Source organism: Ceratotherium simum, chromosome 33 (genome assembly GCF_057802395.1).
Source record: "Ceratotherium simum simum isolate JZ-2026a chromosome 33, ASM5780239v1, whole genome shotgun sequence".
Classification (NCBI taxonomy): domain Eukaryota; kingdom Metazoa; phylum Chordata; class Mammalia; order Perissodactyla; family Rhinocerotidae; genus Ceratotherium; species Ceratotherium simum.
The window spans coordinates 21976772-21989622 of record NC_141932.1 but is presented as its reverse complement, the minus strand read 5'-3'; the positions used below and the strand labels follow the sequence as shown (position 1 = coordinate 21989622).

The 12851-nt window shown below is 54.6% G+C and overlaps 1 protein-coding gene across 3 annotated transcripts in view; it reads right to left on the bottom strand.

The window, feature by feature from the left end:
- Positions 1–12851, bottom strand: part of AKT2 (AKT serine/threonine kinase 2) — a 46680-nt gene that overhangs the window by 19243 nt on the left and 14586 nt on the right. For 2 of the 3 annotated variants that reach the window (XM_087421745.1, XM_004441536.3), the window contains exons 2-3: positions 9057–9184; positions 1519–1647 (exon numbers count right to left, since the gene is read on the bottom strand). In XM_087421745.1, the coding sequence (XP_087277871.1) occupies positions 1519–1647; positions 9057–9102 (175 nt within the window). In that variant the 5' untranslated portion in view covers positions 9103–9184. Of the gene's footprint in view, positions 1–1518; positions 1648–9056; positions 9185–12851 lie in introns of those variants that run through there. The other variant, XM_087421746.1, reaches the window with a different exon arrangement.

The window sequence follows — 12851 nt, the reverse complement described above, 5'->3', positions numbered from 1 at the left end:
ACCAAAACAGCCCTGGACTTGCCCCCATGGGGCTCAAGGTCCAGTGTGTGTGTGGAAGGGGGGCAGACCACTAGACGATGATGGCTCGGTGGTCAGGGCGGTGAGCGGGGGAAGCCTAGGAGGCAGCCAACCCAGCCCGGGGCTCAGCGGAGGGTTCCCAGAGGAAGGGGCATCTCTGCAGAGTCCTGAAGGACAAGGGAATATGGTCATACTGAAGGGTGCGGCGTGTACAGAGGCCCAGAGGGGCAAGAGAGAACGGCAAGTTCTGCTCTAGGTGTGAGGAGATGACACATGAGAGACGGGCTGGAGGACAGGCAGCGGCTGGCCTGCAAGGCTCAAGGGGCGTGGTGAGGAATCCACACTTTGACCTGAGGGCAACAGGGAGCCACGGAAGGCTGTAAATAGGAAGGGACATGAACAGATTGAGACAGGTCCTTCTGGCTGCCATGCAGAGGGCAGGCGAGAATGGAGGCTGGGAGCCTGGGGAGGGGGTCGGGACTGCACCAGAGTGCGGCCATGGGCAGGGGAGGAAAGGGCAGCTAGACAGGCCACAGGGGAGGTGGAGACAGGCATCCAGGACGTGACCCAGGCCTCTGGCCTGAGGACTAGGGGAAAAGAGGGCCCTCCCTGCGACGGAGACGGGGAGTAGGAGAAGGCTGGAGGAGAGGAGGGGAAACCTGAAGGCCGGTTTGGGCCATGGCGGGTATGAGGGACCTAGAGGACACCCAGGGAGAAAAGTGCAGGAAGCTGCTCGCGACAGCTTGGCAGTTCAGGTGAGAAGCCGGGACTGGTGACCACGTCAGAGTTACCAGTACATGGGGAAAGCAACCAGGACAAGGCTTTCAGCAGGACAGAGAGGGGACTGGGGCTGGATTCCAGAGAGAGGGAGTGGGGGCAGTCTCAAGGGGTGAGGCTGGGAAAGAAGAGGAGGGGGGAGCTAGGTGGGAGAGGACGGTGGTCTGGGCTAAGCAGTGGCAGTGGAGATGGCGTTGTCTCTGAAATGCTCTCAGGAGGTGGGACAAGGAGGACACGGTGAGCGGTCAGGTCAGCAGAGAAGGAAGAAAGCAGGGGGCAGGACCATGGTTCTGCAAGGCCCAGGCAAGGGCTTTGGGCCTGCCAAGCTTTCACTGGCCAGGGTCCAGCTAGAAGGCACCACTTCAGATACCACGGAGGAGACAGAAGATGGGAGGTTAGCCCTGCAATTAGCTGAGTAGGAGGCCTCTAGGTTAGAGGGACAGAGAAGCAGGCTGTTACCAGAGTGTGTGGGCACCTGACATCAGCCAGAACCAGGGGGCCTGGGGAAATGCCTGGCTTCTCCCTTCTTGCTGCTCTCCATACCCCACCAGTTCAGCCCCTGGGCTTGGCTGACACGGAGATGGAGCAAGGAAAGGTGGGAAATGGATCTGAGAGCACACAGGCCCTGGTCAGGCCCACAGTCCCACTGTGCTGACCCCCAAGACCTGCTAGCCATCCTCTGAGCAGCCAAACTCTGGCCTGCCCGCCCACCCGGAGACGCACCTGCGACAGAGAAGTTGTTTAGAGGGGGCAGGGTCTGGTCAGGGGCCTCAGGCCGCTCCTTATATCCAATGAAGGAGCCGTCACTCTTGAGCAGGAAGTACCGGGGTCTCCAGGTCTTGATGTATTCACCTGAACCGAGGCAGGGGGGAGGGAGAGAGATCAGGGCAGGCAGCCCAGTGTGACAGTGCCTCACCAGGGGCACCCTGGTGGGAGGAGGGTGGACGAGGGGGCGGGCAGGAGAGTGTCTCTCCGAGAGAAACCCTTGAGGCAGCCCTGCTGACGCAGGCTGGCTGGCCTGGGCCCAGTAATCCAGAGGTCATGCCTGGCAGGAAGGCGCCTGCGGCAGTGCCCCAGGGCACCAGCTGCCTCAGCGTGTGGCCAGCAGCAAGCCATCCCTGCCAGCACGTGGCCCGGTCCCAGGGGAGGCCCAGGCTTCCAAACACACATGCCCTGTGGCCCTGTAAGGCCAAATCCCATGGGCCGGTATTCGCCAGCACAGCCGTGTGGGTGGATCAAATGTCACAACACTGTGCCAGGTGGGGGTAACCGTTGCTGCACCCTCTGAGTGCCCCTTGATCCTTTCCATTTGTTCTAACCACGAATATCCAAGCACCCCGTGTGTATATACACACACATACACACACACACACACACTACAAGGACCCACTCCTCAGAGGGCTGCTAAGGATTAAAATAAGATGGTGAAACATAGCCACACAAAAGCTTGTATGTGAATGTTCACAGCAACGTTATTCATAATAGTAAAAAGTAGAAACAATCCAAAAGTCCACCAACTAATGAGTTGATAAACAAAAAGTGGCATATCCATACAATGGAATATTATTCAGTCATAAAAAGAAATGAAGTATGAATACGTGCTACAACATAGATGAACTATAACTTATGCTAAGTGAAAGAGGTTTGTCACAAAGGACCACAAATTATATTATTCCATTTATATAAAATGTCCGCACCAGTAGAGATGAAAAATGGATTAGTGGTTGCCTAGCGCTGGGGAGGGGGAAGTTTTGGGGGGAGATTGGAGGGTGATGGCCAAGGGGGAGGGTGGGATCCTTTTCAGGGTAGTGAAAATGTTCTAAAATTGACTGTGATGATGGATGCACAACTCCGAATATACTAAAAGCTACTGAATTGTACACTTTAAATGCCTGAATTGTGTGATATGTGAATTACATCTCAAGCTCTTAAAAAAAATGAGATAGCAACCATAAGCACCTAGCTTAGGGCCTAGCACACTGCAGGCACTCAATAAATGCTCTTTCTCATTAGCCCACTGTGCAAAGAGTGTGCCAGGCCCTCAACTCACACGGCACATGGGAGGCAGAATGGGCTCTGAGCTGTATTTGTGGCCACAGATACAGAAGTAAGTCACTTCACTTCTCAGAGTCTCTGTTCCTCTTATGGGCATATTCATTAATTGATGAGGAAGATGACGATGATGATGATTAGATAATACTATAGCGGTACTTTGCGCCAGGCACTGTCCTAAGTATCTTACAGGTTTTAACTTATTAAATTCTTTCAAATATAGATGCTAAATGATTCCATGTATATAAAGTTCAAAAACCAGCAAAACCCCCAATTCAACAGCATATTAAAAGGATTATATACCATGACTAAGTGGGTTTTATCCCAGGAATGCAAGGTTGGTTCAATACATGAAAATCAATCAACATAATATACCACATTCATAGAACGAAGGGAAAAAACCACATGATCATTTCAACTGATGCAGAAATAGCATTTGACAAAATCCAACACCCTTTCATGATAAAAATAGTCAGCAATCTAGGAATAGAAAGGCATTTTCTCCACAGCATAAAGGACATCTATGAAAAATCCACAGCTAACATCATACTCAATGATGAAGGACTGAAAGCTTTCCCCCAAAATAAGGACCAAGACAAAGATGTCCACTTTCACCACTGCTATTAACACTGTACTGGAACTTGTAGCCAGAGAGAAAGAAAAAGAAAAAAGATAAAAGGCATTCAACTTGAAAAAGAATGAGTATAACTATCTCTATTTGCAGATAACATGATCCTATAGATAGACAATCACAAAGAATCCACAAAAATAATTACTAGAGCTAATAAAATTCAGCCCAAGGTCAACACACAAAAATCAGTTGTATTTCTATACACCAGCAATGAACAATTCAAAAAAGAAATTAAGAAAACAATTCTGTTTACAACAGCAGTAGGAGGTGAAAGATTTATGATCTAAAAACTACAAAACATTGCTGAAAGAAATTAAAGATCTAAATAATGCAAAGATATCCCGTGTTCTTCGATGGAAGACTTGATATATTTAAGATGACAACACTACCCAAAGCAATCTACAGATTCAACACATCTCCTATCAAAATTCCAACAGCCTTTTTTGCAGAAATGGAAAACCAATCCTCAAATTTACATGGAATTCAAATGGATATGGGAAGGGGTCCCAAACTGCCAAAACAATATTAAAAAAGAACAAAGTAAAAGGACTCACACTTCTCGATTTCAAAACTTTACCAAGCTACAGTAATTAGACAGCGTGGTATAAGGATAGTCATATAGACCAATGGAACAGAACTGAGAGTCAAAAAATAAACCCACACATCTATGGTCAACTGATTTTCAACAAGAGTGCCAGGACCATTCAATAGGGAAAGAGGAGTCTCTTCAACAAATGGTGCTGGGACAACTGGACATCTTCAGGCAGAACAACAGAGTTGGACCCCTACCTCACACAATATACCATATACAAAAATTAACCCAAAATAGATCTACTTAAATATAAGAGCTAAAACTATAAAACTCTTAGAAGAATATAGAGGTAAATCTTCATGACCTTGGATTTGGTGATGGATTCTCAGATATGACACCAAAAGTACAAGCAAAAAAGAAAAAAATAGAGTTCTAGGACTCATTAAAATTTAAAGCTTTTGTGCAAGGGACATTATCAAGAAAATAAAAAGACAACCAACAGAACAGGCAAACATATTTACAAAGCATATATATGATAAAGGTTTAGTAACCAGAATATATAAAGAACTCTTACAACTCAACAACAAAAAGACAAACAGCCCAATTAAAAAATGGGCAAAGGACTTGAATAGACATTTCTCCAAAGACATAAGAATGGCCAACAAGCACATGAAAAGATGCTCAACATCATTAGTCATTAGGGAAATGCAAATCAAAACCATGAGATACCACATCACACTCATTAGAATGGCTGTAATCTTAAAAAGAAAAAGAACAAGTGTTGGTGAAGATGTGGAGAAACTGAAACCCTTGTGCACTGCTAGTGGGAATGTAAAATGGTGCAGCCCTGGGGAAAAGTCTGGCACTTCCTCAAAAAGTTAAATATAGAATACCTCATCATAGATTATAAATATAGAATCTATGACCCAATTTACAGAATCTATATAAATACAGATTATAAATGTGGAATATATGACCCAGCAATTCCACTCCTAGGGTGTATACCCAAAAGAACTGAAAACAAGTACTCAAATACCTGTACACAAATGTTCATAGCAGCACTATTCACAACAGCCAAAAGGTAGAAATAACGCATATGCCCATCAATGGACATATGGATAAACAAAATGTGGTACATCCACACAATGGAGTGTTGTTTGGCCATAAAAAGGAATGAAGTACTGACACATGCTACAACATGGTATGCTAAGTGAAAGAAACCAGACAAAGAAGGCCACATATTGTATGATCCACATATAAAATGTCCAGAATAAGTAAATTCATAAAAACAAAAAACAAATTAGTGGTTGCCAGGGGCTAGGAGGAGCGGGGAATGGGGACTGCCTGCTTAATGAGTACAGGGTTTCCTTTCAGGGTGATGAAAACGTTTTGGAACTAGACAGAGGTAGTGGTTACACAATACTGTGAAGGTACTAAAGGCCACTGAATTGTACACTTTAAAATGGCTAATTTTGTGTTACGTAAATTTCACCTCAATTTCAAAAAGCAAAATAAAACTAGAAAAACTCACCTATCCTACTGGAAGTTAGGAGAGTGGTTACTGCTTGGGAGGGGCAGGGGGGGCCTCTGGGGACTGTCTTGTTCTACTTCTTGATCTGAACTCTGGTTTTGGGGTGAGTTTATGATCCAGGCACTTACCTGTGGTGTTTTATACACCAGTGACAAGCTAAGAAAAAAAAGAAACCTAGAAGGAAAGGAAAAACATCCTCACAACAATCTCAGTTTACAGATGAGGAAACTGAGGCACAGAAATGTTTCACTACTTGCTCGAGGCTAACAGTTGTTAACTGGGAGAGTTAGGACTGGAACCTGGGTTTGCTCCGTCCAGAGTCCACACTTTTGACCACTACGCTGTCTGCCTCTAAACTGGCAGGCAGGGCCAGGCCCGGTGGGGCTGGCAGAGGGCGTGCTGAGGCTGTGTCAGAAAGGTGACCAGCACGTGGCATGAGTGACTCCAAGAGTGGTGCTCTCACTTCGCCGGTTCCTTGAGCAGACCTTGCTGGGCGAGAGGCAGCACATGGGCCAGGCCTTGAGTGCACTGGTTCAGGAGTCAGAGGGCCCAAGCTCAAACCTCAGCACTGCCCCTCCTCGCTGAAACCTTGGGCCGGTCAGTCTTCCTGCCGAGCCTCAGCTTCTGGTCTGTAAGCTGCCCAGCCCACAGGGCAGCTACGGAAATGCAGCAAAATCAAGCCTGCCTAGAGCAGAGCCCCAGGCCCCACACACAGTAAGCTCGGGCTGTGTTGTTTTTTTTTTTTTTTTGGTGAGGAGATCAACCCTGTGCTAACATCTGCCAATCCTCCTCTTTTTTTTTTGTTTTGCCGAGGAAGAATGGCCCTGGGCTACCATCCGTGCCCATCTTCCTCCACTTTATATGGGACGCCGCCACAGCATGGCCTGCCAAGCAGTGCTTTGGTGCGCGCCCGGGATCCGAACTGGCGAACCCCGGGCCACCACAGCGGAGCACGCGCACTTAAGCGCTTGCGCCACCGGGCCGGCCCCTGGGGCTGTGTTATTTTAACCACCATCAGTAGGGTCAGGTGCGGTGGGGTGCAGTGGGGCAGGTGCCAAACAGCAGTAGTCAGCAGAGCCCCCCTTGCCTCGCCCATCTCTGCTGGGCGGTGCTCAGAGTGCGGGGCACCGGGAAGCCCAGGAGCAACAGGTGTGTGCGTGCGTGTTGCAAACCCAAGGCAGGTGTGTCCCAGCTAGGCCGTCTCAGCAGCTCATCTGCCATCCCGCCCCCCCATAACATGAATGGAGACACTGAAGCCTAAGAGGGCCTGAGATCCTTCTAAGGCCATCAGCAGCCCTAGACCAGAGACAGACCCCCACCCCCGCAACAGTTCTCCGGCCACCTCCAGGCTCCTGCACAGCAGACAAAGCAGCCACCAGCCCCAGGAAACTCAGGAGCCTGAGACCCTGACACAGTCTAACACACTTGCACCACCCACACACACAATCCTAATCGTTCATTCAACAGTTATTGAGCGCCTACTGTGTGCCAAGCACTCTTCCAGGCACTGGCGATACCGCAGTGAACAAGACAGCCCTCATGAACCTGACAAGGTCAGAGGCCTGGGCTGTTAACCCATTTTACAGATGTGAAACCAGGGCTCAGAGAAGTTACACAGCTTGCTCACAGTCACACCAAGAGGAAGTGGCAGAGCCAGGGTTAGAACCTTGACAGCTGCCAAGGTTCAGAAAGCTCCACCCACAGCCCCAAACCCAGGGCCCAATGCCATGGGGCCGGGTCCACAGGCCGAGGTGTCTTGAATGCCACCATCGTCTGGAAAGGGCAGTGAAAAACAGGTCTTCCTGGCTCAGGGTGATGGGGGAGAGCTGGCCTGGAGAGTCACCTCCGTCCCTCATCACTGTGCTGTGTCTGCGGCTGGGACAGGGCAGGAGGGCACTTCTCCCGGTTCCCGCAGGGCCGGCCCACCAGCCTCCTGACCCTCTTCAAACTCGCCCAGCCCGCTCCCTCTCCAGACTCACAGGCTGTCCCCTTCCCTCGCACACTTCTGCCCCAGTTAACCGTGGGGCTCACTCGCTTGCCTCCTTCAGATCTTCATTCAAACGCCCCTTGTCAGTGAGGCCCTCCCTGCCCACCCCGTTTGTGACAGCTCCCCTGCCCACGTCACCCCTCCTTCTCACAGGGCTTGGTTCTTCTCCACAGCACGTAACAGCCCTGGACACGTGCGCCTACTGGGGTGCCTCCCGCCTGTCCTGCTACGTGTAAGACATCGACACGAGCACGGGGATTTCTGCCTGTCTGGTTCACTGCTGAGTCCCCAGGGCCTGGAACAGTGCCTGGAACACAGGAGCTGCTTAACAAATGTTTGCTGAGTGAAGGAAAGCGCACAAGAGCCGCTACCACCAGGCCCAGCACCCTCCCTCCCCAGCAGAAGGTCCACGGAAGCCAGGACAGTCTGCCTCCCTCCCTCTTGGTGCCTGGACAAGCCGACTCAGCACAGGCTTCTTCCCGGCCGCCCGGCACACGGCAGCGAAGCCCTTACGTGGGGTGGTTCTGAGGACAGGCAGCCGGGGTCTAAGGGTCTAGTCTCCTCGTCTCTGCCCTGTGAGTGACTTCACTTCTCCGGGCCTCAGCTGCCCACCGGAACAGCCGATCAGGTCACGCCTGGCTCACGACACCACAGGCTTCCAATCGCCTGGAGAGTTAAGGCCCAGGCCCCTTCCACAGCCTGCAGGGCCCAGCGCGGTTTGACACCCATCACTGCTCCGCCTCATCTCCTCCCGCTCGTCCTCGCCTGCTCTGCTCCAGCCATGCTGGCCAACTCACTGCTGTTCCGGGCACACTCCGACCTCTGTCCTTGCTGTCACCCTTACCCAGCTGTGTGTGGGGCTCACTCCCTCACCTCCTCCAGGCCTCTGCTCGCTGTCACCTCCTCAGAGTGGCTTCCCCTGACCATCTCTCTCCAGTCCCTTCCCCCTCAGAGTTCTTACTTTTCACAACAGCACCTATCACCACCTGACATCCCGTCTGCTTATTTGTTTATTGTCTGTCCCCACCTCCCATTGGAATGTAAATTCTACAAGGGCACCACAGTGTCCCCAGGGCCTGTGACAGCCTGGCACCCCTCCACACACTCAGTGAGTATCTGCTGAATGAATGAGTGAATGCTGAATATCACCTCACTGTGTTACTTCAGTGCAGTGACTTTCCCTCTCTGAGCCTGTTGCTTCATCTATAAAATGGGGCTATGAATGAGATCACTAATGCAGAGGCAGAACTTGAGGCCTGGCCTGTGGGCTCATGCAGGGGTCCAGGGACAACTGAGACTCAGTCCCCAGGCAGACCCACAGCTCCCTCGCCCAGACCACTGCAGGAGGATTCCATGAAATGGGCTTGTAAGGAGCTACTGGCCTGGGGCAAGCAGGCGGGGCTCAGAATGCTGGCTCCTGGGGCTGTAGAGACCCTGCACCTCTGCCTCTCATGGCCCCAGCTGCCAAGGGAACAGCCAGGGGAGGAGGGGGAGATGCACAATCCAGTGGGCAGGAGCCGCCCCTTACCGCGCTTGTGGAGCCAGCCTTCTTTGATGACAGACACCTCGTTCATGGTGGCAGCGTGACACGCTGTCACCTAGCCTGGGACAGCTCTGGGCAGCAGGACATGCAGGAGGCGCAGTGGACAGAGCAGCCTGCAAGACAAGAGAGAAGCTCATCAGGGTAGGAGGGGGACCAGGGCCCAGCCCCTTCCCTCAGGACAGGCCCCTCTGGCTGCTCTGCTTGCCCTGCACAGCGGGGAACCAGTGAGGGCGGGGAGAGCCCTGCCCTGGGGGCCCAGTCTGAGGGAGAGGTGGCCGAGTCCCCAGGACCCCAATCTGGGGGCGACAGGGGGGTGGGGGAGGACATGACTCTGCCTTCAGAGCCCTACTCTCTGGAGGGAGCAGAGCTCCCTGGCGATGTGCAGGCCAGGCCCTACGCTGGGGACACCCATGCTGAGCAGAGGCAGCCCCTCCGCCCACCCTCACCGCTGACAGGCTCCACCCCCTACGTCACTCCCATGCCCCAATGCTGAGGTAAACTGGGATGAATCAGACAGCCCTGGGCACCTGAGGAAGCGCTCACGGCCACCAGCATCTGCCTGCCACCCCCCAAACACACACATACGCATGTGCGCGCGCACACACACACACACACTCACTCACTCACTCTCTCCTTTCCAAACCAGGGAGCCACCAACCTGCCACCTTTCGCAAACCAAGTACCCCCATCCCCCTGTGTCAGGCCACCCCAAGTCAGTCCCTCAGCCTCAGGTCCCTCCTTGCCCCCACCAGATGAGCAGGGAAAGAGAGGCCTCAGGCGCTCGGGATCTTGAACGAGACAGCAACCTACTGCGTACGCGGCTTGTCTGGGGCCTGGGAGCCAGTCCTCACAGGGGCTCCAGCAAGGCCCTGGTCCCTTCCCCGAGACCTCCACTTCTGTCCTCAGAGACCAGCAGCCAACAGACTGACGGACGCCGAGGCCGCTGCCTCGTCTCAGGTTCCCGGGGTGGAGGGGAAAAGGGCGGGAGGCAGCCACTAGCTGGGCCCCTACCTGAGCCACGGGCCTGGAGAGTGGCCACGGAGCCCAAGGCGCCTTTTGCCTTTCTCGGCCTGGGGTTATTTGTGGACAGCAGGTCAGGAGCTCCGGTGGCCCCCAGAGAAGCGGCAGCTGGCTCTAGGGACACCGTGGGCATCAGCTTTCTCTCGTGCCCCAGGGGAGCCGTTGGGCCGGACACACTACTGCCTGGCATGTGACGGTGGCCGGCTGCCCAGCCCTCGCAGGGCAGGGAGGTAAGTGGGAGGCAGCGGGAGGAAAGACAAGATGGACAGCGACGGGGAAGCGCACGGCAGGGTGAGACTCACGCTCTGAACGCCGAGCCGCAAAGGCAGGGCTAGGAGCAGCCACAGGGGCTGCCTCCCCACCGCGCATGACTGGCACCCCAGGGGGCTCACACCCCACGGATCGAACACCAGGACCGCCAGAACCTTGATCCGAGATATCCCACCAGTCTGTGCTTCAACCTCTACCGTGAGCAGCCTCTCCATCCCTCCCTCCTGCCACCCTCCCTGTGGCCTGGCTCAGGTCCAGCACTGCCGTCCCCCGCAAGGGCCCCATCCCACCTCCTCCGTGGACTCCCCCCCTCCAATCTGTCCCCCATTCAGCACTAGAGGGACTCTCAAACCTGACCCTGCCCTTCCCCTACTCAAAACCCTTCTGGGCCTCCCACTGGCTCGGGAAAGAGCCAAGCTGCTCAGCTTGGGATTCAAGGCCGTTCAGGACCTGGCCTCTGCTGACCTTCATTCCAGCTGCCTCCCGCCCCTGCTCGGCCCGGCAGTCCCCACTGCCCCCCCACCTGGCTTCCCGACCACCTCTCCCCACCTGCCCCCACCACCCCGCCCTCCCCGGCCTTGTCCCTGGGCTCCCAGCCTCTGCTCTCAATCCCTATACCCCACCTAAATCTGACCCTGTCCCTCCCGGTTCATACCCTTCCACAGCTCCCCAGCGCACTCAGAACACAGAAGACCCTGCATGAGCCAAGAGGCACCTAGAAGGCCCTCCATAAAGGCTAACGACCGTGACAGTGATGACACCTGGCACTATTCACCTCTCCAGCCCCCCTCTCCCCACTCTCGGCCAGGCTTCTGTCATTCAGGCCCTTCCCTCTGGCCTCTGTCTCCATACCTTCTGTGATTTCTCCCTCCTCCTTGAGGCCCCAGCTGAACCAATGCCTCCTCCAGGAAGCCTTCCTGACCTCAGAGGCTGCGCTGGGTGCTCTCTGTGCACCTCCTTGGCTGATTCCCCCCACACCTCCCAGCGGTAACTCAGTGGACCAGCACAGTGCCTGGATGTCTGTTAAGTACACAATGAACGACCCCAAGTCTCCCCAATAGACCCCCAGCCCAGGACCAGACACAGCCATGGACACATCTCCAGAGTCTTCTCAGGCCACCAAGCTTTGGATGCCAGAGACAGCGTGTCACCCTGCCTTCACGAAGCTCCCATTCCGGTGGGGGAGGCAGACAGTCACAAACACACATAACAGTGTCAGGAGGTGGAGAGGCGCTGGGAAGAAAAAGAAAGCAGGGGAAAAGGATGGCAGGAACGGGTGCTGTTAGCCACGTGGTACGGAGACACAGGAGCAGGGAGCGAGCCATGCCGACACGGAGGGAAAAGAATTGTGGGCAGGGGAATAGCAAGTGCAAAGCCCCTGAGGCAGAAAGGAGCGTGGGACTGCCAAGGGGTCGCTGTGGCAACAGGGCTAGGAGCCAGGAGAGGTGGGCGGGGAGAACACTCAGGGCCTGGTGGCTGCGGTGGGAGCTAGGGAATTCCTCCCCAACACAGGGGCCGACGCCGCACTTTCCCCAGTACGAGCTGAGTTCGGGGTAGTTCCCAAAGGGCTGGGATGGAGAACCTGAGTCCACAGGAAGGGCAGACAGGGAAGGAAAGGACGGGGCCAGGGTCCAGTCTCAGCTCTCCCCGCCCCTCTCCTCCCCGGCCCGGCACTTCACCTCTCGGAGCCTCCGTGATCCAGCAGCAGCACTAAAGCACCCACTGTGTGGAGAGGTTCGCCCCACTGCCTGGCTCCCAGCAGACACCCAAACACATGGCTGCCGTGATCAGAAAGAAAGCACAGGGAGCCAGGTGCGGCCAAGAGTGGTCAGGGCTGCAGAGCCCAAGAGCCACTGCCAGCGGGGTGGCCTTGAGAGGGGTGCCCGAGCTCCCTCGGAGTCCCTCCCGAATGCTCTCTCCCACCCCCCGAGGGGCCGTGACCAGGCCCAGGGAGGAGAGAGGCTCAGAGAGGGGAAGCCATTTACCTTGGGTCTCCCAGCTGAGGGGTGGCGGGGGCCCTGGCACTGCTCGGCACACCAGATCCACTTTTTACGGGCTCATTGCAGGGACTAAGAAGCCGGAGGAGCACGGGCGAGGGCAGGGGGAGGAACTGGAAGATCCCCTGTGTCCTCCCACCGAGGGTGGCGCCTCAGCTGAGGTGTCTGTGACGCAGTCCTGAAGTGATGAAACACCAGACACTGCAGCCAAGAGGGTGGCCCGCTCCCGGGGAGCTGCCAATGGAGGACGCCCAGGCGGGAAGACAGAGACCTGCCTCTGGAAGCCGAGGGGCAGCGTGCAGGGGCCTGCCCTGGCCGCCCGCCCACAGGCAGCACACCCCACGGTGGGGAGTACCCGCACGGCCCCATCCCCACTTGCTTCTTTCTAGGGTGTCCAGGTCTGAGGCTGCTGAGGGCCTGGGCCAGAGCTGCAGCTGAAGGCTAGAGGTGAGCCACCTGGGAGGCAAAGGGAAAAGAGCAAGAGCACCCCACG